General features: G+C 42.5%; 1 protein-coding gene across 4 annotated transcripts in view; it reads left to right on the forward strand.

Moving 5' to 3' along the window:
• The window catches only part of magi2a (membrane associated guanylate kinase, WW and PDZ domain containing 2a), a 132968-nt gene extending 107890 nt beyond the window's left edge, over positions 1-25078 (forward strand). For 2 of the 4 annotated variants that reach the window (XM_053508604.1, XM_053508606.1), the window contains 11 exons: positions 714-882; positions 2594-2635; positions 4539-4624; positions 10808-11000; positions 11882-12121; positions 13184-13369; positions 13544-13769; positions 13872-14067; positions 14178-14321; positions 16938-17076; positions 22253-25078. In XM_053508604.1, the coding sequence (XP_053364579.1) occupies positions 714-882; positions 2594-2635; positions 4539-4624; positions 10808-11000; positions 11882-12121; positions 13184-13369; positions 13544-13769; positions 13872-14067; positions 14178-14321; positions 16938-17076; positions 22253-22851 (2220 nt within the window). In that variant the 3' untranslated portion in view covers positions 22852-25078. Of the gene's footprint in view, positions 1-713; positions 883-2593; positions 2636-4538; positions 4625-10807; positions 11001-11881; positions 12122-13183; positions 13370-13543; positions 13770-13871; positions 14068-14177; positions 14322-16937; positions 17077-19658; positions 19790-22252 lie in introns of those variants that run through there. The other 2 variants (XM_053508605.1, XM_053508607.1) reach the window with 2 other exon arrangements.

Genomic DNA, 25078 nt, shown 5'->3' on the forward strand with positions numbered 1-25078 from the left:
CCCGACTCTCAGACTCTCGGTTCCTCCCACTGACACGCCGGCGCTCAGATTCTCGGTTTCTCCCACTGACGCGCCCGACTCTCAGACTCTCGGTTCCTCCCACTGACGCGCCCGACTCTCAGATTCTCGGTTTCTCCCACTGACGCGCCCGACTCTCAGACTCTCGGTTCCTCCCACTGACGCGCCCGACTCTCAGACTCTCGGTTCCTCCCACTGACGCGCCCGACTCTCAGACTCTCGGTTCCTCCCACTGACGCGCCCGACTCTCAGACTCTCGGTTCCTCCCACTGACGCGCCCGATTCTCAGACTCTCGGTTCCTCCCACTGACGCGCCCGACTCTCAGATTCTCGGTTCCTCCCACTGACATGCCGACTCTCAGACTCTCGGTTCCTCCCACTGACGCGCCCGACACTCAGACTCTCGGTTTCTCCCACTGACACGCCCGACTCTCAGACTCTCGGTTCCTCCCACTGACACGCCCGACTCTCAGACTTGCGGTTCCTCCCACTGACACGCCGGCGCTCAGATTCTAGGTTCCTCCCACTGACACGCCCGACTCTCAGACTCTCGGTTCCTCCCACTGTCGCGCCCGACTCTCAGACTCTCGGTTCCTCCCACTGACGCGCCCGACTCTTAGACTCAAAGTTTTTCACTCTTCCATGTCTAAGTCATGGCTCAGGGCTCTTCACTCGATGTGCTGCTGTATTTGCAGGTTTTGGAGCATTGGGACCATCAGGGTGGTGTTTGTGGCCCTGTTCTGCCCCACAGCGCCCCCTACCTGCCCTGGCCCTCAGCTACTGACCCCCCTCAGTGCCTTGATCTCAGCAAACCTGATCCCTATGACCTGTACACCAAATCCAGGGCTTTGTATGAGAGTAGGCGTAAGTAAACACCAGCTCGGGGTGAATCTGTGTAAAAGAGGGGAGAAAGTGTTACAGATTATTTTGTAATTGTGAGCACCAGAATAATTTATTATTTATAATATTATTATAGAGAGAAACAAGACCAAGAAATCAATTATCATTTTTCGAACTGTTTTAGATAATTATTTATAATTAATATTACTGTTTTGTCTCAGATTTCATATGCTATGCAAAGACCTCATTTTTTTTATATTCATCAACAACAAAAATGTTACACTAACGAAGGATAAAAATAGATTTGTTGGGGTTTTTTTAGACATGTTGGATCAGTGTTATAATTTATGTGTGATTACTCTTTCACATGCAGATGAGTACGAGTGTTCGCACTCCTGGGTTATAGTTATCTCTCTGACAGAATGTACAATGTTTGTGAGTTGATTTTTGTTGGATTCTGTAAGATCTCTAAGATCAATGCATTAACCAGAATTTATGTGTTTATGTATAATTATGTTTAGAATGTCCAATTTAAGGGAAAAAAGTTAACAAAACTTTTAGTCTGAAAAGGTTCACACCCTGGAGTCCACTATAACCAGTTACATGCAGTTACTGCCAGGAATCGTGCTTTTAACAATCTGACAATGAAGGAGTTTAGCTTACCTTTAACCTTATACCTAATCATGTGACATTGATCTGCTTCTTAGTGTAAAAACCCATTTAATTACATTAATTGGACTTTTGAGAAAAGTCAGTATCAGTGAAGGAGGCGTGGCCTATGTGTGACCTGTCAGTTTCAGTGAAGGAGGCGTGGCCTATGTGTGTGACCTGTCAGTCTCAGTAAAGGAGGCGTGGTCTATGTGTGACCTGTCAGTTTCAGTGAAGGAGGTGTGGCCTATGTGTGTGTCCTGTCAATCTCGGTAAAGGAGGTGTGGCCCCTGCGTGTGTGTGTCCTGTCAGTTTCAGTAAAGGAGGTGTGGCCTTTGTGTGTCAGACTCATTAATGGAGGCGTGGCCAGGTTCAGTAAAGTCTTTGTGGCTCAGTGAATGTTGTCGTGTGTCAGGTTCAGTGAAGGGGGCGTGGCCTCTGTGTGTGTCAGGTTCAGTAAAGGGGGCGTGGCCTCTGTGTGCCAGGTTCAGTGAAGGAGGCCTGGCCTCTGTGTGTGTCAGGTTCAGTGAAGGGGCGTGGCCTCTGTGTGTGTCAGGTTCAGTAAAGGGGGCGTGGCCTCTGTGTGCCAGGTTCAGTGAAGGAGGCCTGGCCTCTGTGTTTGTTAGGTTCAGTGAAGGGGGCGTGGGCTCTGTGTGGGTCAGGTTCAGTGAAGGGGGCGTGGCGTCTGTGTGGGTCAGGTTCAGTAAAGGAGCGTGGCCTCTGTGTGTGTCAGGTTCAGTGAAGGGGGCGTGGGCTCTGTGTTTGTTAGGTTCAGTGAAGGGGCGTGGCCTCTGTGTATGTCAGGTTCAGTAAAGGGGGCGTGGCGTCTGTGTGCGTCAGGTTCAGTAAAGCGGGCGTGGCCTCTGTGGCAGGTTCGGTGAAGGGGCGTGGCCTCTGTGTGTGTCAGGTTCAGTGAAGAGGGCGTGGCCTCTGTGTGGGTCAGGTTCAGTGAAGGGGGCGTGGCCTCTGTGATGGTTGGATTTAATGGGCCGGTGTGTGTGTGTGTGTGTGTGTGTGTGTGTGTGTGTGTGTGTGTGCGCGCGTGTGAGCTGTGATTTATGGGCTGTCCTTCACGCCTCTCTTTCAGAACCAGTCCTGCCTCGACCCTTTTACCCAACGGACCCCTCGGGTGAGTGACAGAACCTGGCTCCCACACACACACAAATACACAGACTTTATTACACACAATACAGAAACTAGAAATAGATGAGAGTTAAAGATTCCAGGCTGAGCGTCAGTGAGCTCTGAGGATGTATAAACCTGAGCAGAGGAAGACGTTAAATAATGAAATAACATTCACTTAGTCAGATCAATGTTTCTGCATGAGCGAGAGTTCAAGGAAAGAACATTACCTTAAAACAGTTTCCTGATTATCCGGAGCGTAGTGCGTCACTGGGGCGGGGTGTGATCCCGCGGGAGTGGAGCTGCTTTTAAAACACTTACAGAAGACTTCAGGTGAGAGCAGAGAGACAAGGAGCTCTTCAGTCTCCCTCCTGACCAATCAGATCACTGCTGAGCCTCTGTAGGGAGGAAAAAATACAGGAAAGAAGGCGATGAAGAAGAACAAAAAAACCCTTTTAAGCCGAGATAAGGAGAGTGTATTGGGGTCAGGGTAAGAGGAGGCACCACATGAACAAGTTCTCTTAGAGAAAAGGAAAGTACAAATGACATCATTACCATGAAAAAGAATCGCAAAACTGTTAACAAGTGTGAGGTTCAGAAATCCCACCTTCTGCGTTATGATTGGTTAGAAAACTAGAGTACAAAGGCGGGACTTAAATTTTGTTTGTTTGTTTTTTAACTCAATTTAGCACAATATTTTATAGCTATTAAATCTTGTCAGTCTAAACCATGTGTATTTATAACTAGCATAAAGAAACATCGTTAACAAAAAATAGTGTTAAAAAGGTAAATTCAAAAATGATCTTTAATGTAATCAGTGATATTATTATTATTTCAGGTTGAAGCCCACGTACATGTCTGTCTGTCTGTCTGTCTGTCTGCAAGTAGCGCATTAGTAGATTATTTTAAAATAGATTATTAAATCCAACACGCAACTGTTCATAACGTCGCTTTTACTCAACATTTTGATGTCCCTTATGGTGCAGGTTTAACTTCTGGCAAAGTTTCATTAAATTCTGTCCAGACAGTTTTGCGTGATGCTGTGATAAAATCTGGCTGGACAGACATACAGATATACAGACATACAGATATACAGACTAAAATTTGTCTGACACTGGTTTCTGGTTTTCCAATGTATGAAACATAAAGGTATCACTGAAAGAGCGAGTTCTGACCAATGCACAGACAAAACCCTTTTTATGTAAACCTTTTATTTATATATATATATATAATGAGGTGATTTATAGATAATAAGGATTTGAAATAATTAAAAAAGAAGTGCAAAACTGTAAGCCAGCTTTTGTAAGGTTAAGAAATCCCGTGTTCTGAGTAAGGATTGGCGTCAGTGATTCTGTCTCGTCTGTGATTGGTTAGAAAGCTAGAGCATGAAGGCAGGTGATGAATTAGTGGATATATAGAGACAGAGAGTCAGACAGACAGACAGATAGATAGATAGACAGATATTTTTTGTCTGCATAATTTTTAAAGAAACTTTTTTGGCTGTTCTAGTATGTTTTTTTTTCCCCTTGGGTGCCTTTAAAAAAACATAAGCATTATTTTATTATCACTGTGGCCTTGCACCTTCAGGGTCCAAGTTCGATTCCCGATATGCATGGAGTTTACATGTTCTCCCTGTGCTTGGTGGGTTTCCTCTGGGTACACCCGGTTTCCTCCCACATTCTAAAGACATGGAAACCATGTTTTCCTGGAGGAAACCCACAAAGCACAGGGAGAATGTGTAAACTCCATGCACACAGACCCCAAGATGGGAATCGGACCCAGACCCTGGAGGTGTGAGGCCACAGTGCTAACCGCTATCGCCTTGTCTGCCATTCTGATTTCACATCACATCTCTTAACTAGGAATTCCAAAGTCTCTCTCTCTCTCTCTCTCTCTCTGTTTCTCTGCAGAGTTCCAGGAAGTGGAAGTGGATCTCCACAGAGAGAAATCCGGCTTCGGCTTCAGGATCCTGGGAGGAGAGGAAGCAGGACAGCCTGTGAGTCTGGAGGTTCCTGAGAAGGCTCGTACTCTACAGCTTATACACACACACACACACACACACACACACACACACACACACACACACATGATCATTTCTTCTGTCTTTACCACTCAATGATGCTCTGATTATTAGATGATTCTGTTTATGAGACTTTTGGATCAGGCAGAGTCCAAGCTGATGAATGTGTATAATAAAGAATTTCATGTATGTAAATTAGTTACACCTCACTCACTGTACATCAGACAGCGTCCATGTGACATACGCTGTAACGAGATTCAGAGCTCAAACACAGATGTTATATAAATGCACTTATATTGTTCCTAAAGTAACAACTCATGCATGTGAAGGACATAAACATAGGATGTATGTGAAGGATGTAAACATTTATGGAAGGGTCTCCAGTGTCAGAGCTTTGTAACAGTCGGGATGCTGTATCTGGCGTCAGGACAAAAGAATCACAGGGAAAAACTCCTGAAGAGGTACCAGTCTCTGAGACCAGGGATTAAACCCCTCCTGTACCCGTGTGCTCTGAGGTTAGACTCGGGTGTGGCTGCACTCATAAGCTGTGACATGAAACCTGCTTGTATCAGATGCAGTTCAAAACACATGCATGGGTTCTTAGTGGAGTCGTCCTCAGTTATCACACGTATCTATGAGCAGACCTCACGGGCTTATCAGGATGGATCAGGCAGGGTCAGAGGTCAGAAGGTGTCGTGGGCCAGCGGCCCATGGGTCAGCAACAGGTCAGTTTAGAACATAATCTAAATAAATATGGATCAGATGAACTGTGTCTGGGATTCCTGGGTGAAAAAGGTGAATCCTCAGAGATCGCTCGGACTCGGCATGTGGCCCAACACACTGATCTGTCACGCTCGAGGAGAGACATGGAGAAGGTCTCAGCATAGGGACGCACTCACACGCATCAAGGGAATCGATTATCTAAATACCCTGACATCCGCGGAGTGTGTCGGTGCACCGCGGTGGGTGATTTCATCCTGATTTTGCCCCTGTGTGATAGAATGGTTTGGAGGATCGTATCCCTAAAAATCCCAACCCAATCCCATTCCCAAGGAATGTCAAGGTGTAGGGGATATTAAAGAGTAAGGAATGTCAAGGTTTATAGAATATTAGAGAGCAAAAAGTGTCAAGGTGTATGGAACATTAGAAAGTAAGGAATGTCAAGGTGTATGGAATATTAAAGAGTAAGGAATGTCAAGGTGTATGGAATATTAGAAAGTAAGGAATGTCAAGGTGTATGGAATATTAAAGAGTAAGGAATGTCAAGGTGTATGGAATATTAAAGAGTAAGGAATGTCAAGGTGTATGGAATATTAGAAAGTAAGGAATGTCAAGGTGTATGGAATATTAAAGAGTAAGGAATGTCAAGGTGTATGGAATATTAAAGAGTAAGGAATGTCAAGGTGTATGGAATGTTAGACAGTAAGAAATGTCAAGGTGTATGGAATGTTAGAGAGTAAGGAATGTCAAGGTGTATGGAATATTAAAGAGTAAGGAATGTCAAGGTGTATGGAATGTTAGCGAGTAAGGAATGTCAAGGTGTATGGAATGTTAGACAGTAAGGAATGTCAAGGTGTATGGAATGTTAGAGAGTAAGGAATGTCAAGGTGTATGGAATGTTGAAGAGTAAGGAATGTCAAGGTGTATGGAATGTTAGACAGTAAGGAATGTCAAGGTGTATGTAATGTTGAAGAGTAAGGAATGTCAAGGTGTATGTAATGTTGAAGAGTAAGGAATGTCAAGGTGTATGGAATGTTGAAGAGTAAGGAATGTCAAGGTGTATGGAATATTAAAGAGTAAGGAATGTCAAGGTGTATGGAATTTTAGCGAGTAAGGAATGTCAAGGTGTATGGAATGTTAGACAGTAAGGAATGTCAAGGTGTATGGAATGTTAGAGAGTAAGGAATGTCAAGGTGTATGTAATGTTGAAGAGTAAGGAATGTCAAGGTGTATGGAATGTTGAAGAGTAAGGAATGTCAAGGTGTATGGAATGTTGAAGAGTAAGGAATGTCAAGGTGTATGGAATGTTGAAGAGTAAGGAATGTCAAGGTGTATGGAATGTTAAAGAGTAAGGAATGTCAAGGTGTATGGAATATTAAAGAGTAAGGGGTGTCAAGGTGTATGGAATATTAGAAAGTAAGGAATGTCAAGGTGTATGGAATATTAAAGAGTAAGGAATGTCAAGGTGTATGGAATATTAAAGAGTAAGGAATGTCAAGGTGTATGGAATGTTAGACAGTAAGGAATGTCAAGGTGTATGGAATGTTAGAGAGTAAGGAATGTCAAGGTGTATGGAATATTAAAGAGTAAGGAATGTCAAGGTGTATGGAATGTTAGCGAGTAAGGAATGTCAAGGTGTATGGAATGTTAGACAGTAAGGAATGTCAAGGTGTATGGAATGTTAGAGAGTAAGGAATGTCAAGGTGTATGTAATGTTGAAGAGTAAGGAATGTCAAGGTGTATGGAATGTAAGACAGTAAGGAATGTCAAGGTGTATGGAATGTTAGAGAGTAAGGAATGTCAAGGTGTATGTAATGTTGAAGAGTAAGGAATGTCAAGGTGTATGGAATGTTGAAGAGTAAGGAATGTCAAGGTGTATGGAATATTAAAGAGTAAGGAATGTCAAGGTGTATGGAATGTTAGCGAGTAAGGAATGTCAAGGTGTATGGAATGTTAGACAGTAAGGAATGTCAAGGTGTATGGAATGTTAGAGAGTAAGGAATGTCAAGGTGTATGTAATGTTGAAGAGTAAGGAATGTCAAGGTGTATGGAATGTTGAAGAGTAAGGAATGTCAAGGTGTATGGAATGTTGAAGAGTAAGGAATGTCAAGGTGTATGGAATGTTGAAGAGTAAGGAATGTCAAGGTGTATGGAATGTTAAAGAGTAAGGAATGTCAAGGTGTATGGAATATTAAAGAGTAAGGGGTGTCAAGGTGTATGGAATATTAGAAAGTAAGGAATGTCAAGGTGTATGGAATATTAAAGAGTAAGGAATGTCAAGGTGTATGGAATATTAAAGAGTAAGGAATGTCAAGGTGTATGGAATGTTAGACAGTAAGGAATGTCAAGGTGTATGGAATGTTGAAGAGTAAGGAATGTCAAGGTGTATGGAATGTTGAAGAGTAAGGAATGTCAAGGTGTATGGAATGTTAAAGAGTAAGGAATGTCAAGGTGTATGGAATATTAAAGAGTAAGGGGTGTCAAGGTGTATGGAATATTAGAGAGTAAGGAATGTCAAGGTGTATGGAATATTAAAGAGTAAGGAATGTCAAGGTGTATGGAATATTAAAGAGTAAGGAATGTCAAGGTGTATGGAATGTTAGACAGTAAGGAATGTCAAGGTGTATGGAATGTTAGAGAGTAAGGAATGTCAAGGTGTATGGAATATTAAAGAGTAAGGAATGTCAAGGTGTATGGAATGTTAGCGAGTAAGGAATGTCAAGGTGTATGGAATGTTAGACAGTAAGGAATGTCAAGGTGTATGAATATTAAAGAGTAAGGAATGTCAAGGTGTATGTAATGTTGAAGAGTAAGGAATGTCAAGGTGTATGGAATGTTAGAGAGTAAGGAATGTCAAGGTGTATGGAATGTTAGAGAGTAAGGAATGTCAAGGTGTATGTAATGTTGAAGAGTAAGGAATGTCAAGGTGTATGGAATGTTGAAGAGTAAGGAATGTCAAGGTGTATGGAATATTAAAGAGTAAGGAATGTCAAGGTGTATGGAATGTTAGCGAGTAAGGAATGTCAAGGTGTATGGAATGTTAGACAGTAAGGAATGTCAAGGTGTATGGAATGTTAGAGAGTAAGGAATGTCAAGGTGTATGTAATGTTGAAGAGTAAGGAATGTCAAGGTGTATGGAATGTTGAAGAGTAAGGAATGTCAAGGTGTATGTAATGTTGAAGAGTAAGGAATGTCAAGGTGTATGGAATGTTGAAGAGTAAGGAATGTCAAGGTGTATGGAATGTTAAAGAGTAAGGAATGTCAAGGTGTATGGAATATTAGAGAGTAAGGAAGGTCAAGGTGTATAAATATTAAAGAGTCAGGAATGTCAAGGTGTATGGAATGTTAAAGAGTAAGGAATGTCAAGGTGTATGGAATGTTGAAGAGTAAGGAATGTCAAGGTGTATGGAATATTAATGGAATACCCAAGAGAACAGAGTCCTGAAGTATAAATTCTAGAGTGTGTGGAACAGTGCAGTGAATAGACCACTTCAGTGTGGTTTAAATACCCAAGTGTGAAGCGGCTGCTTCCTGCATAGATTTTATGTTCAAATAAATAATAAGTGGATGAGGATTTTAGAAAAGAATGCAGCTGATATTATTCAGAGATTTATACAGTAAAATGTCACAGATGTTTTGTGGTTCTCATTAAAAGGCAAAGCTTTGTGCAAGATTCTTTGTTTATTTATTTATTAATGAAAATATTTTTTTTCTATATAAACTCGGTCACTGTATGCGCCCCATGTTGCCTCTGAACTTATTAATTCTTGGGACTTTTTTTGCTTGTAGGAAAATTTAGATTTGTAAAAATAAAAATATTTTCAGGAGATAATGTTTAAATAAACGGATAAAAGATTAAACATCAAATTTACAGTTATTATTTACTGGCTGCCTAATAAAAGGATTAATGATCCGACCAGGATATCATCACTAGATTAACTGTACAAAAAATAGTTATATTGCATCTGAGTTTTATTAAAATTTTATTGTTATACAAACTTAACACGTACATGTTTGTTTTATAACCTCATTATTAAGTAAGTTAAAAAAGTTCCTTGAAAAAAAATCTAAATATTAGGATTCCTATAAAAATATCTGTAGACTAGAAATAAAAGCAGCACATTACAGTGTATAAATAAATAATGTTTAGACAAAAAACAAAGTAAATAGAAAGTTTCTGGGTTTTAAGAAAAGAAGCAGGAGTGATAAAGTTCTCAGATGGACGTTCTGCTAAACTACGAGCTCATTTCACACACTGGACCCGACGCTGTACGTTAAGACTCGTCTCACTTTATGGACTTTGTTTTATTGCTTATTGTTTTTTTTTATAGAATCCTTTAAATGTAGAAAGTTTTTTAACAGTTCATATTTTTTTTAAGTGTTTTTTTTTTAACATTAATGTTTCACAGTGCCATCGTACTGAAGGGATATTTTTTTAGATCTTAGAACGGAAACAAGACGATGTCAGATTTAAACCAGCAAACAAACAGACAGAGACTAGAAGGAGAGAATAACTGAACCCAAGTGCACTGCGGTGTTCATTAAAGACTTTCTCCTCAGACGGTCACGCAGACGCTCGTCAGAAAGTCTGTTTGTTAATTACGGGGTGAAGAGACGCGGCTTAGAATAACAAACACGTCTCATCTCTCAGACACGAACAGCGTACACGCACGACGTCTAACCAGCGATATCTAATTAATGTCCTCTCTGGAGTGTGTGTGTGTGTGTGTCAGATTACTATAGGCATTTCTACAATTGTCAATGTGTAAATAAACAAATGCATGGGCTAAACAGCTGTTTTAAAGTGTTTAAACAAACAAACAAACAAACAAATGAATTATGATTTATTACTGTACGTGACTTTTAAGCTAAAAAAACACTTTCAAGTCAATGTAATGAATTATAACATTATTATTATGATTAGTAGTAGTAGTAGGTTAATAATAATAAAAATAATATTAATAATAATAATAATAGAAATAATAAAAATAAAAACAATATAAACTAGTTAATTGTTTTTTTAATTTTTTTCTTCCTTTTTTTGATTTTGTGTTTTGTCATGAATGTATTTATGTATTTATTTATTTGTTTTCCTTTAATGTTGTACGGCACTTCGCTTAACGCGTAGTGCTTTTCAATAAATTAAATTTGATAGAAAATACAATTTTAAAGAGTTGTGATATATATACAGAATTTAATTTCCTTTTTTAAATACAAATACTAAAAGTAAATGAATCCATCACACTTTGTCAGATATCACGGAGACGTGTCTGGTGTTCTGATGGATCATGAATCTCAGTATTACACGTCCATCAGCCCGTCACTCTGCTCTGCTCTCGTCTTTTAGTTTGTGTTTAATGTTTTTACTCTACACATTTCCACATCAGTGTTTGTTGTTGTTGTTGTTGTTGACACCTTGTCTCGCGGTGTTTCCTGTAGATCCTGATTGGGGCGATCGTAGAGAACAGCCCGGCGGATAAAGATGGCCGTCTGCGTCCCGGAGACGAGCTGGTCTCAGTGGACGGGATCCCTGTGGTGGGAAAACCTCACCGGCACGTCATTGATCTGATGCACGTCGCGGCTCGGACCGGTCACGTCAAACTCACGATACGGAGGAGAGCGCAGCCTACAGGCGAGTCTCACACACACACACACACACTGTTACAACTACAAACGTTAGGTTTAGTGAAGACATAACAAGGATATGTGTGTCTGATCTAGTTCTGTATTAGTAGATGCTCTGTAGGGTGTCTTCACTTATATGACATCACACCGGTGCTCAGGCCATGTTTATGAATCATACATGGAACTTTACCTTGGTTTAATGAAGTTCACTGTCAGACACAATGTAGTCCAAATATGGCTGATTTAATTCATATACAATGCCCCCCCCCCACACACACACACACTGCCCCCCCCACACACACACACTGCCCCCCTCTTTACAAATTTTTTCACTTTAAAAAACTATTAGTTTAAGCACATGAAGCATTTTCAGCATGCGAGCGACCGAACTGAGCCGAACCGAACGCCAGCTAAGTTGCGTGTACGTCCAGGAGCCGCTTAAAAAACGTAACGGTGGGAAACCAAGCGAAGTGAGTTTACGCATGGTGTTTTATTTTGTGTGAGATTTAGTGAAAACGCAGCACCATGGGTTTCGAGAAGAAGGGAGTCGCTTTCAGTTTGTTTTTTAAAGCAGCCGGTGCCGAGAGGAATCATAAAATAGGGTTAAGTGAGGTTTAATGTCTATTTATTTCATATTTTACTTCATTTACGTGTCTTTTCTAAACATGTTGATTGTTTTTATATACAAAAGTATGATTATAGTGTTGGAAATTGGTAATATTGGTAATGTTTTTGGGCGGCTGGAACGGATTATCTGGATTTACATTATTTCCTATGGGACAATGTGTTTCACTATACAGAGTCTCACCTTCAGTGCACCTCAGGTCTATGATGAAGTAAAAGACTGTGTGTGTGTGTGTGTGTGTGTGTGTGTGTGTGTGTGTTCAGGCGAGTCATGTCCTCAGAACGGACGCAGTCCCGGCTCCATCTCCACCCAGCACAGCTCACCTCGGAGCGACTTCAACTCCGGGAACTTCTCCAACCCCGCCCCTAACGCCACGCCCTCGCAGCCCTCGGGCGCGCCGGCCAGTCAGGCCAGTGATGTCATCATTCAGCGCAAGGAGACGGAAGGGTTCGGCTTCGTCATCATCAGTTCCCTGAACAGGCCGGAAGCGGCGGCTGCTGCAGGTTAGACGATGGTTTGACTAAAATGCCGGGCGAATTCACAGCTCTGAGCCGGGCAGAGAGACTCTCTGTGTTTACGCTAATTACCGTAAAGGAGCTGCTTCTCTCTACTGCAGTGTTTCAATAATTCATCTGAGTCTACTCAGGGCCAGGAGAGTGCACTTCCACTCCTGTTTACACTCCTCCACCTCCAGACAGACAGACAGAGAGAGAGACAGAGAGAGAGAGAGAATAATAACTTTCACTTTCTCCACTTTCATTCAGTTCTCTCATTTACATTCTCACTCGCTCTCTCATCGTCTACACCGCTTCATCCTGTAGTCAGGGTCACGGGGGGCCTGGAGCCGATCTCAGGGGGCGGGGTACACACTGGACAGGGTACCAGTCCATCATAGGATGAGTGTGTATGCACACACACACACACACACACACACTCATTCACACACTACGGGCAATTTGGGAAGGACAGTTAGCCTACTCTGCATGTCTTTGGATGGTGGGAGGAAACCGGAAAACTCGGAGGAAACTCACCTAGCACAGGGAGAACACAGAGACGGGAATCGAACCCGGACCCTGGAGGTGCGAGGCGACAGTGCTAACCACGACACCACCGTGCCGCCCCAGTCATTAATTAACTCACTTAATTATGTCCTTTCTCATCCTCCCTCATTCACTCAATTCATATTCACTTCACTCCCTCACTCGTTCCCTTATACACTTTCCCCTTCATTCCCTCATTCACTCCCACTCGTTTACTTATTCACTCATTCACTTTCCCCTTCATTCAGTCAATTACTCCCTCACTCTTTTACTTAGACACTCTCTCACTCCTTCACTCACTTATTCCCTCACTCCTTCTCTTGATTTAAGTTAAAAGATAAAAAGACGAAGAGAGATGAATGAGACACAAAGACGAAATAAAATAGAGGAAGAGAAAATGAAGACAAAGAGAAACACATCTGATTAAACCTGGAGGAGATTCATAACCATCGACTGTCTGACAGGCTGTGTGTGTGTGTGTGTGTGTGTGTGTGGGTGTGTGTGTTCTCTCCCTCTGTAACCCAGCAGTGCCCCATAAGATCGGGCGGATCATCGAGGGCAGTCCGGCCGAGCGCAGCGGGAAGCTGAAGGTGGGAGATCGGATCCTGGCGGTCAACAATCAGTCCATCGTCAGCATGGCGCACGCCGACATCGTCAAACTCATCAAGGACGCCGGGCTGAGCGTCACACTGCGCGTCGTCCCGCAGGACGGTAACCGCCACACACACACACACACACACACACACACACACACACACACCTGTCTCACATTACTCTATTACCGTACAGTATGTGTGAATGTAGATCACTGTATGAACTGGTGTGTGTGTGTGTGTGTGTGTGTGTGTGTGTGTGTGTGTGTGTGTGCGTGTGTGTGTGTTTCAGAGACGAGCAGTACTCCCTCAGCTGCCAGCTCGGAGAAGCAGAGTCCTCTGGCCCACCCGAGTCCGGTAGCACAGAACAGCCAGGCTGACATGGACACGCCCCCAAACACACACCCCAGCCCTGTCAATCAAACCAGCCCGGCCAATCACACGAGCCCTGAGAGCCAGCAGGGTCAGCCCACACAGGTGGCAAATGCCCCGGTGCAGATGTACACACACGACGGCGGGTAAAACACACTTACACACACACACACACACACACACACACACACTATATATATACATAAAATGTCAGTTTTAATGACATTGGTCTCTGATTGGCTGAGCAGATACAGGTCAGAGGTCAAAGCCCGTCAGGACGTGAAGCCCGACATCCGACAGCCTCCGTACACTGATTACCGCCAGCCGCCCGTGGACTACAGACAGCCTCCTGTAGCGGAGTACGCACACACACAACCTCCGCTGCTGGACTACAGACACACTGACCCACGCTCCTACACCATCACAGAGTACAGACACATACAGGTGAACACACACACACACACACACACACACACACACACACGGGTGGAAACAATGCAGATCAGTAACGTGGTGGATATTAAGTGTGTGTGTGTGTGTGTGTGTGTGTGTAGAATTTCGATTTCTTCACTGTGGAGTTGGAGAAGAGCGCTAAAGGTTTCGGGTTCAGCATCCGCGGCGGGCGGGAGTACAAGATGGACCTGTTCGTGCTCCGATTGGCCGACGACGGCCCGGCTGTCCGTAACGGCAGGATGAGGGTGAGTGACATCACTTCCTGTTTCCTTTCACAGCCATGACACACATCATACACACACATCATACACACACATCATACACACACATCATACGTAATCATCATTTTCTGATCCTCTACCTCGTCATAAATCAAAGTTGTCAATAAAACACCTAATTAAATAACACGCTGTGTGTGTGTGTGCGTGGGTGTGTGTGTGTGTGTGTGTGTGTGAAGGAAAACGCGCAATATCCATTAAAATAACAAACGAGGAAGTCGGACTGCAGGACAGGCAGCCCGCTCGTTAGTGCTCATTAGGAGCTCTTTACATGGAGTGGATCTCATTTATCTCACTGTATTGACAGGAAACTGCATCAGAGACTCTGTGTGTGTGTGTGTAAGTGTGTGTGTGTGTGTAAGTGTGTGTGTGTGTGTGTAAGTGAGAGACAGACGAGCCTGGAGCAGACCCGGCAGCGCTGATCCGATCCTGTGTAACAAATTAAAGCGAGCGTACAGCAGGAGGACGAACATTAAACTAAAGCACTGCGGATACAGGACCGGTGTTACAGCATGGCCACGCCCACATTTCCTTTTATGGATTTAAGCCCCACCCACTCCCCCAGACCTGAAATTGTTTTCATATTAGCACTCAGAGACGCCCACATTGCCATCTGTGGTCTAAAAGCCACTCCTCTGTAGAGCTGTTCTCATTTCCATATCTGTGTTCGAAGACACGCCCACATCTCTGTCTGTCATCTTAAAGACCCACCCTTATTCTATATATTTGCTCAAAGACACGCCCACATTTCTATATATAGGCCTAAAGCCACTCCTCCACAGAGCTCTTCTTATTTTCATGTGCTCAAAGACACGCCCACATTTCCATCTTTAGTGGACTCCCCTCTAGGGCCACTCCCCTGTAGAGCTGTTCTCATTTCCATATATTTAGAGACACGCCCACATTTCCATCTTTAGTCCTTAAGGCACTCCCCTGTAGAGCTGTTCTCATTTCCATATATTTAGAGACACGCCCACATTTCCATCTTTAGTCCTTAAGCCACTCCCCTGTAGAGCTGTTCTCATTTCCATATATTTAGAGACACGCCCACATTTCCATCTTTAGTCCTTAAGCCACTCCCCTGTAGAGCTGTTCTCATTTCCATATATTTAGAGACACGCCCACATTTCCATCTTTAGTCCTTAAGCCACTCCCCTGTAGAGCTGTTCTCATTTCCGTATGTATTAATGGACACGCCCACATTTCCATCTGTGGTCCTTAAGCCACTCCCCTGTAGAGCTGTTCTCATTTCCATATATTTAGAGACACGCCCACATTTCCATCTTTAGTCCTTAAGCCACTCCCCTGTAGAGCTGTTCTCATTTCCGTATGTATTAATGGACACGCCCACATTTCCATCTGTGGTCCTTAAGCCACTCCCCTGTAGAGCTGTTCTCATTTCCATATATTTAGAGACACGCCCACATTTCCATCTTTAGTCCTTAAGCCACTCCCCTGTAGAGCTGTTCTCATTTCCGTATGTATTAATGGACACGCCCACATTTCCATCTGTGGTCCTAAAGTCACTTCCCTACTGAGCTGTTCTCATTTCCATGTGTTTAAAGGCACACCCACATTTCCTTTTATGGTCATAAAGACACTCCCCCCAACAGAGTTGTTTTCATTTCCATGTGTTTAAAGACACGCCCACATTTTCTTTTATGGTGATAGAGACACTCCCCCCTGTGGAGCTGTTCTCATTTCCATATGTATTAATGGACACGCCCACATTTTAATTTATGGTCCTTAAGCCACTCCCCCCCAGAACTGTTCTCATTTCCATGTGTTCAAATACACGCCCACATTTCCATCTATGGTCCTTAAGCCACTCCCCCACTGAGCTGTACTAATTTCCATATCTGTGTTTAAGGACACGCCCATATTTCCATCTATAGTCCTTAAGCCACTCCCCCACAGAGCTTTTCTCGTTTTCATGTGTTTAGAGACACGCCCACATTTCCATCTATGATCCTAAAGCCACTCCCTTTCAAAGGTGTTCACAGACACGCCCACATTTCTTCATATGCTCCTAAAGCCACTCCCCCACAGAGCACTCATTTCCGTGTCTGTATTCAAAGACACGCCCACATGGTGTTAAAACCACACACCCACATTTTCTTTCTATTTGTATATGCATTTTTTGGCGTTAAACCCCCGGTCCGGTGTCGGACTCGTCTTTAATTCCGACGCTGCTCAGTATTCTGTCGCTTCCACGCCGACACGGAGGCCGTGATTCATCTGATCACTGACAGGAGGAGACGGAGCCGCGGTTAATCAGCTCTAACGGCCTCGTCTGCCCGACACCGCTCGTTATACTGATCCATAACAAACACTCATCTACCTGTCTTTCTCTCTCACACACACACACACACACGGCTGTCTGTGAGTGTTTATCTGTGCTCTGGTCTGTGCAGAATGCAGGAAGCTAAACTAAATATTCAGCTCCTAGTTATTATACTGAGAGTTAATGACATCACAAAAGTCCAAATATAAACGGAGGCTTTTTACAGTAGAAAACTAAATAATACAGTTGGTGTGTGTGTGTGTGTGTGTGTGTGTGTGTGTGTGTGTGTGTGTGAATAGGTTGGAGACCAGATCATAGAGATTAATGGTGAGACTACACGGGAGATGACACACACTCACGCCATCGAGCTTATCAAGTCTGGCGGAACCAGAGTGAGACTGCTGCTGAAGAGAGGAACGGGACAGGTACCTGAGTATGGTGGGTTTACACACACACACACACACACACACACACACACACACACACACACAATATGTAAATTAATATAAAGAATAATAATTCTAATATAATAAGAAACTGGTGTTTCCTCTGCAGCGGGTCCTGTAGTGTGTGTGTGTGTGTGTGTGTGTGTGTGTGTGTGTGTGTGTGTGTGTGTGTGTGTGTTTGCAGAGTAAGCGTTACAATCTTAGCTCTTTCTCAGCAGGTTAAAGTAAGATCTAATGAGATAATTATATTGTTTGTTGAGGAGTTTTGCAGTTATTAAGTTTGTAGCTGATGTTGGCGGATAAAATGACTTTTATTTCTAGAAATTAAAATCTTTACATCAGCCAAAAGTAAGAGAAGTAGTTTAAGGATTCTAATAAAAAATAAAGAGAATGTAGGTAGAACAGTTATATCCTACAGGTTCATGTTGTTATTCCCTACAGGAAAACCTTCGTGATATTAATACATCATAAAATAAATCAATCTGGAAATAAATAAGTCAAGTAGGCAGTCAGTACACAGTGAAACGAAACAACGTTCCTCCAGGACCGAGGTGCTACATACAACATCAATCAACAACATAAATCAACAACATAAATCAACAACATGAATCAACAACATGAATCAACAACATGAATCAACAAAACTAACCAGCTAACTAAGAAACCTAATGACAGTACCTGACCAGCTGAGACGAGACAGATTGACATGACAACATAAATGTATTAATGAAATAAATAAACAATTAAATAAATATATCTTAAAATAAATACATTTTTAAATAAACTTGAAAATACATCAAATTAATAAATTATGAAAGAAATAAAAGGTAAAATTAATAGATTTTTTTAATAAATATTGAAATGAATAAATGGTTTAATGAATGAAATAAATACATAATGAATTGAAATTAATATATTTTTAAATACATATTTAGATAAATAAGTCTTAAACAAAATCACAAAATAAAGTCATCATAAAATGAATGAATAATGAAATAAATAAATCTTGATATGATTTAATTTTAAAATAAATCTTGAAATAAATAAATACATGAATAAAAATCATAAAATAAATAAATTTTGAAATCATTTAATTAATTAAATAAAAGAATTATTTTACAATAAAAAATATCTTTTTAAGTGTTAGTTTTAAATATAAACTATTGAACAATATTTCATTAATTAAATCTATTTTTTTATTTGTGGAATTTAAGTTTTTATTTGTGTCTGCAGCGTTGCACTAATAACATGCTGGAACTCTTCAGCTGGAACTTTTAGGAATAAACCTGTTTCTATCAGTCAGTGTTTAGTCTGTGCTCACTCAGTGTTTACTCAGTGTTGAGTCAGTGATCAGTCAATGTTCACTCAGTGTTTACTTAGTGTTCAGTCAGTGTTAAGTCAGTGTTGAGTCAGTGTTGAGTCCGTGTTAACACAGTGTTCACTCAGTGAACAGTCAGTGATCATTCAGTGTTTACTCAGTGTTTACTCAGTGTTCAGTCTGTGCTCACTCAGTGTTAAGTCAGTGTTGAGTCAGTGTTGAGTCTGTGTTAACACAGTGATCACTCAGTGTTCAGTCAGTGTTCAGTCAGTGTTCAGTCAGTGTTAAGTCAGTGTTGAGTCAGTGTTGAGTCCGTGTTAACACAGTGTTCACTCAGTGAACAGTCAGTGATCATTCAGTGTTTACTCAGTGTTTACTCAGTGTTCAGTCTGTGCTCACTCAGTGTTAAGTCAGTGTTGAGTCAGTGTTGAGTCTGTGTTAACACAGTGATCACTCAGTGTTTACTTAGTGATCAGTCAGTGTTCACTCAGTGATCAGTTAGTAATCACTCAGTGTTAAGTCAGTGTTAAGTCAGTGTTCAGTCAATGATGAGTCAATGATGAGTCAGTGTTCAGTCAGTGTTCAGTCAGTGATCAGTCAGTGATCAGTTAGTAATCACTCAGTGTTCAGTCAGTGTTCAGTCAGTGTTCAGTCAATGATGAGTCAATGATGAGTCAGTGTTCAGTCAGTGTTGAGTCGGGGTTGAGTCAATGATGAGTCAATGATGAGTCAGTGTTCAGTCAGTGTTCAGTCGGGGTTGAGTCGGGGTTGAGTCGGGGTTGAGTCAGTGATCAGTCAGTGATCAGTCTGTGCTCACTTAGTGTTTACTCAGTGATCAGTCTGTGCTCACTCAGTGTTCAGTCAGTGTTCAGTCAGTGATGAGTCAGTGGTCAGTCAGTGATGAGTCAGTGATGAGTCAGTGATCAGTCAGTAATCAGTCTGTGCTCACTCAGTGCTCACTTAGTGCTCAGTCTGTACTAACTCAGTGATTAGTCTGTGGTCAGTCAATGATCAGTCAGTGATCAGTCAGTGATCATTGTGTCTCTGCTCACACGCATGCTCTGTGTGTTTATTATCAGAGTTATAACACTGTACTGTGTGTAGTCCTGTTTCTTACTGTAACCAATAACTCTCTGTCTCTCTCTCTTTCTGTCTCTCTCTCAGTCTAACCCGTCCTCCTGCAGTATAACATGTTGTTCTTCGGCTCTTGTTCTAACCCTAATGACTGGTCTAGGTTGTTCCTCCCCCTCTTGTAGGAATGGTATCTTCCAGCCTCTCCATGTGCATGAAAAGTGACACGCATGGCTCCCCCTATTTCTTCCTAATGGGACAGTCTAAAGACACGGTGTGTAACCGAGCGCATGCCTTCTAACGCTAGACTTCTCACACTGGCTCACGGTGCGTGTGTGTGTGTGTGTGTGTGTGTGTGTGTGTGTGTGTTTAGCTTAATCTAGTGCAACCTGTGTTTGATGTGTTCTTTTCTCCTTTCCTACCTGGTTCACTCTTGCATTATTTTTTCATAATAAATTCAGAAACTTAAACTCCTACAGTTACAGTAACGTTCACGCCGGGAAAGTTCCTGGTGTTCAGAGTCGGGTTACTCAGCCGTGTGTTTGTGGGTTAAATCACCTGTGTGTAAGTCACGCCTCCAGATTGCTGAGGTTGCCAGATGTGTTTTAAAGAAAGCGTGATCACACACCTGGAGGAATGTAATTTGTTCCCTAAAACCCCTAATCAAGTCTCTCCTCTCCTTAAGTGAGTTTATTATCCTCATTATTAATAAATCTACATTTCAGACACATCGTCCTGCTCCTCACGAAAAAAGGAAAAGTTTCAAGGTCTTCCTAACTAACCCGAACACCACTCGCTGTATGCTGCAGTGCATTGTGGGATATCATGAGCTCGAATCTCTTTACGACCCCGCCCTGTCTTTCCCTCAGAGACGCATAAATCCAGGAAACGTGCCTGTGTGAAATATCTCGGTCCCGTACACACAGCACAGGCAGCTCCAGCGCTAAATCACCTACCGCGGGAGCACGCCGCACGCCGGGGATTGTGGGAATTTGTTCGCTTGTCCATGTGGATGAATCGTCCTGGGCCTTGTTTGTTTGTCTGCATCCATAACGTGCCAGTTCCTATCTGTGTGTGAGAGAGAGGAGACACGAGTGGTATTTCATATCAGAGATTTACTGTGTGGAGAGTTTATACACACACACACACACACACACACACACACACACACACAAGCGGTCATAAGTTTTCGAACTAAATAAAACTCTGAAGCAATTAAATTGTACACTAAAAATACTTTAAAGCTGCAGTGTGTAAAGTTTAAAATCATTTTTATTACTAGTTTTTCTTGTTTAGTCGTTATTTATTTATTTAGGAAATAAGGGCGTTTTCCATTTAAAATGAAATGTAGCACATGTTCTCTTCCTGTGAGTCGATTGTGATGAAATCTACAGTTATCAAGCCCACTTGTTACCTGAAGTTTTAAATCCACCTCTCAGGGGGGAGGGATGAGAGGTACTCAGTGCTCCCACATCAATCACGGCTCTACAGCCAATCAGGGGCGTCTGTGAGCTCGCGCACGCGGAATGAGCGGATAGCGCCGTCCTCCAGATGTGTGACTCCGTGTCCAACGATGCGTGAGCGAGCAGGTCGAAAAGATGCGGTCGGCTGGCGTCACGTGGTTCAGAGGAAACACGTGATAGTCCTCGGTCCTCCCGACTGAGTGGTAGTAGTAGCCTTAATGTGGGAGCCCCCTAGTGACGGGGAGGAATGGGACACGACTGAATTAGGGAGCAAATCGGGGGAAAACAAACAAACAGGTGGACAAAAATATTCTACTCATCTTGCGTCCCCCGACACAACAACTGTTTAACAGATTTCTTTATATATATATCCTCCAATCTGACCCTCGACCCTGGAGGTGTAAGGTAACAGTGCTAACCACTACACCACTGCGCCGAGAGGAACCTTGAAAATCACTAATACCTTGTAGCCAATGTGCTACGACGAAGAGAGGCATCTGTGTGTGTGAGAACTGTACACACGCTCACTTATTCACTTGCACGTTACATGGACCCGGCTGGGAGTTATTGGCACGTCCACCATACAGTCCTGACCTCGCTTCAAGATCAAAGGAGTTCCTGGAAGGCCGGCGTTTCAGGCATGAATCAGACAGTCGGTCGCCTCATGACTCCAGCGTACTGAGAGAACTTTCTCATGGCTTTGATGCTGTCTGGAACGCTGGGATACGTGTACGCGTGTATCTGGGGATTATATAGAGAAAACAAATCTAACATCCATACCCAAAGACCTGGTGGGCGTAGACGCAGATGTTTATTATATTAGTGTGTTTGATGGTAAGCGGCAGGCGGAGAGAGAGCGGCTGCTCGACTGATATTGTAGTATCTAGTGCAGAATAGGAGGAACGCGTTGACTTCTCTGATGTCTACAACCAGTCGAGATGCAGTGTCTCCCCTCCAGTACACATCAGTTATCGCACACACTTACACACACACTCAGGTTTCTACTGGAAACAAGTGATTTGTGAAGAGCCTTCATGGATGAATCTGTTTCCTCTTCACCCTGGCCAGGTTCGGATTCAGATCAGTATCACGTCACGGCTGAAACTCAGACATCTGATCTAAAACTTCTAAAACCAGGTGCAGTTGAGGGATTAGGAAGTGTCACACCTTCGCCTCCCCTGTCAGTCTGTACCATCTGTTTTTATAGACTGAAGTGTGTTGTGCTGTGTGTTGGAGTGTAACTACTGCATTGTGATGTGATTATTGTGTGTGTGTGTGTGTGTTGAAATTATTTATTGCCCTTGCTGTTTCCCCAGCAGATAGCTCCACCCCCTGGGATCCTAACCCTCCAGCCTCATCAAGCGTCTCGGAAGTAGCTCCGCCCCTCGAGAGCTCAACCAACCCATCTCCGTCATTTCACCTGAACCCATCTGCAGAGCCTCCTCGCACGCCGCTGATCGATAGCGAAGCCCCCGAAAGCTGCCATCAGGGTCTTAAAGTGGTGGAGAAGGCGGGCTCCGGGTCCAGCAGGGGGCAGAACCGGCACCGGGAGGGCGGCAGAGCCAGACGCCGAAGCTCCGGCGGGAACAAGGGGCACCAGAACCGCTCGGAAGACACGAAAGCGGAATCCAACAAGAGTCGGTCCAAAGAGCGCAAGAGAGACCCGGGGAGAGCCCTGCGCGGCAACGCCGAGGTCAACAGAGGCACCGGGGAGGGCGTCGGAATGGTGCAGCAGGTCAAAGGTCAGCAGGTGCGGGAGCCGGACAGGGGGGCGGGGGAAAGGAAGGCGTCGTCAAAGAACACCAGCAATCTAGCGAGCAGGAAGGCGACGGTGTCCCCAGGGCCGTGGAAAATCCCCGGATCGGATAAACTCCCGAGCAGCCTGCGCTCAGCCTCGTCTACCATCAGCAGATAAAACACACGCTCACACACACACAGCTTTGATTAGCTTCGATTAGCTCTCTCAGCCCTGAAGTGATGATCGATAAACACCCCCCTTCTCCTCGCCCAGTTAAAACAAAAAAAAATCCTGATCGCCCTCTTGTGGAGGAGCGAAGTCGATTCAGTCTTAATTGATTTGTTTTGAAATCCTGGATTTCAGAAGCACGAAGATTCAAAGATCCCGAATCCGCCTTGAGTTCTCACGCCTTCACAGACAGATGAGCATAAGTTTTATTTTATTTCTAAATTATTCTTTTAAAGAGACATGACACCCACCACCTTAAATAAAAAAAAAAACAACAAAAACAAAAAAAAGCATTTTTGTTATCTTGGTAAAGAAACAAAAGTGATGATGATGATGGTGATGATGATGATGGTGATGATGATGATGAAGGATGTCAGAGAGACTCTTGCGTGCATCAGGACCACGGCAGGTTTTATACCCTCGAAGGAATTCACTCTATTTTAATAACGATGATGAAGGAAGTGATTTTTATCCCGTGTGTTCTGCCTTAAACGGAATAAACTGCAGATATCTCATGAACACGCGGACAACGCGAGAGATGCGCGTATGACGTTATATTATATATAAAGAGAGATATATGACATGCCACAGTGTAAATACACACACACACACACACACACACACACATAACCTCCGCTCCTCTTTCTCCTCAAAGCCGTCTGATTGATCTCCTGCTCCCGCCCCCTGTTTTCCCCGTCAGCCAATCAGCATTGAGATGATTTAGCGCTCATCGGATCGAGTCCACATCAATCAGAAGAGGTTCAATAGGGTTCACGGACCGGGACTGCGTTAAATCGTACTTCAGGTGCAAGAAATGGAGAATATTTTTTCTAAAAAAAATAATAAATAAATAAATGCAGTTCTAATAGTGAAGATTCTTTCTCATCAGATGGAGAGTTCAGTATCTGGGTTCAGTAGAGCGTGTGATTGTGAAGAATGCCACAGGTTTTGTGTGTCACTTTTTTTTGTTTTTTTGATAGTGTGCATATTTCTTGGAAAAACAACTACCTTATTATTATTATTATTATTATTATTATTAATTATTATTATTATTATTATTATAAAAGGTTCATCATCGCACCTCATTTATTTCTTTCCTTAAAAATCACTCGTTTGTTTTATTAAATTAAACTTTTCTTCACTTTCGCTAATTTTCCTCTTCGTCCTCATGTCGTACGTCAATGAAATGCTGATCCGCTTTATATCCCTGAAGCAACTTCATAGCGTCGGCGTTCAGCCACGCCTACACAATACCATAAAAGGCAAACAGGGCGGGAAACGACAACTGAACGGTGAAAAGTATTGCAATGCTTCCTCCTTCTTCAGGGTGCCATTACTTTTGCTCTGATGGAACTAGTTTTATTTGTCTTGGATTACAGATGTAAACTGCATAGCATCATTTGGGGATAAATTTTATTTATTTATCATAAGTGATTTTATTTTTGCATAATATAAGATACAAACGATTTTCCAGACAAACAATATTTTTCATGAAACACTTTCACAAAAGATTTACGGCAAAATTAGTTCATATGCGACGGCGATAAAACAGAACTTTATTATCGCAGATGGGTTTAGCATAACCCCGCCCACCTTGAGCTCTGATTGGCTGAAAGTAAATCTTTTTTCTGGTGAAGCTGTTGAACGTAAACAGACATAACATCATGTTCATGCACCTTTTTGGCCCAAAAATATATATTTTTTTTTTGTGTTTTTTTTGCTGATACCATATTGTTTTTGTTGTTTCGATCATCGTTGAATGTGTATCATAAACAGATCTGTGTTATTTTCCCATGAAGGCAGGGTTTCGAAAAATTCCAGATACTACAATATATAATGTTATTATAGTAGTTTTTTATTTTCATACACAAAAAAATACACACTTATATATAAATAAATAAATAAATATACAAATAAATATATAAATCTATAAGTAAAAGAATTGTATATTTATCAAATGGACGATGACACACTTTATATATCAAACTTTATATTAAATTGTATTTTATTCTAAATAGACCTATTTCATGAACGGCATTTAATAACGAGGGACTGTTTTATTTTCGCGTCATTTAAGAGGAAAAAAATATGCATTTTTTCATTTTCCACATAATTTATTTTTGTTTATCTTCTTAAATACGCAAACATGTCTTATGATGTAATTGATTTGATTGTC

This window comes from Clarias gariepinus, chromosome 12, assembly GCF_024256425.1.
Source record: "Clarias gariepinus isolate MV-2021 ecotype Netherlands chromosome 12, CGAR_prim_01v2, whole genome shotgun sequence".
In the NCBI taxonomy this organism is placed as follows: Eukaryota; Metazoa; Chordata; class Actinopteri; order Siluriformes; family Clariidae; genus Clarias; species Clarias gariepinus.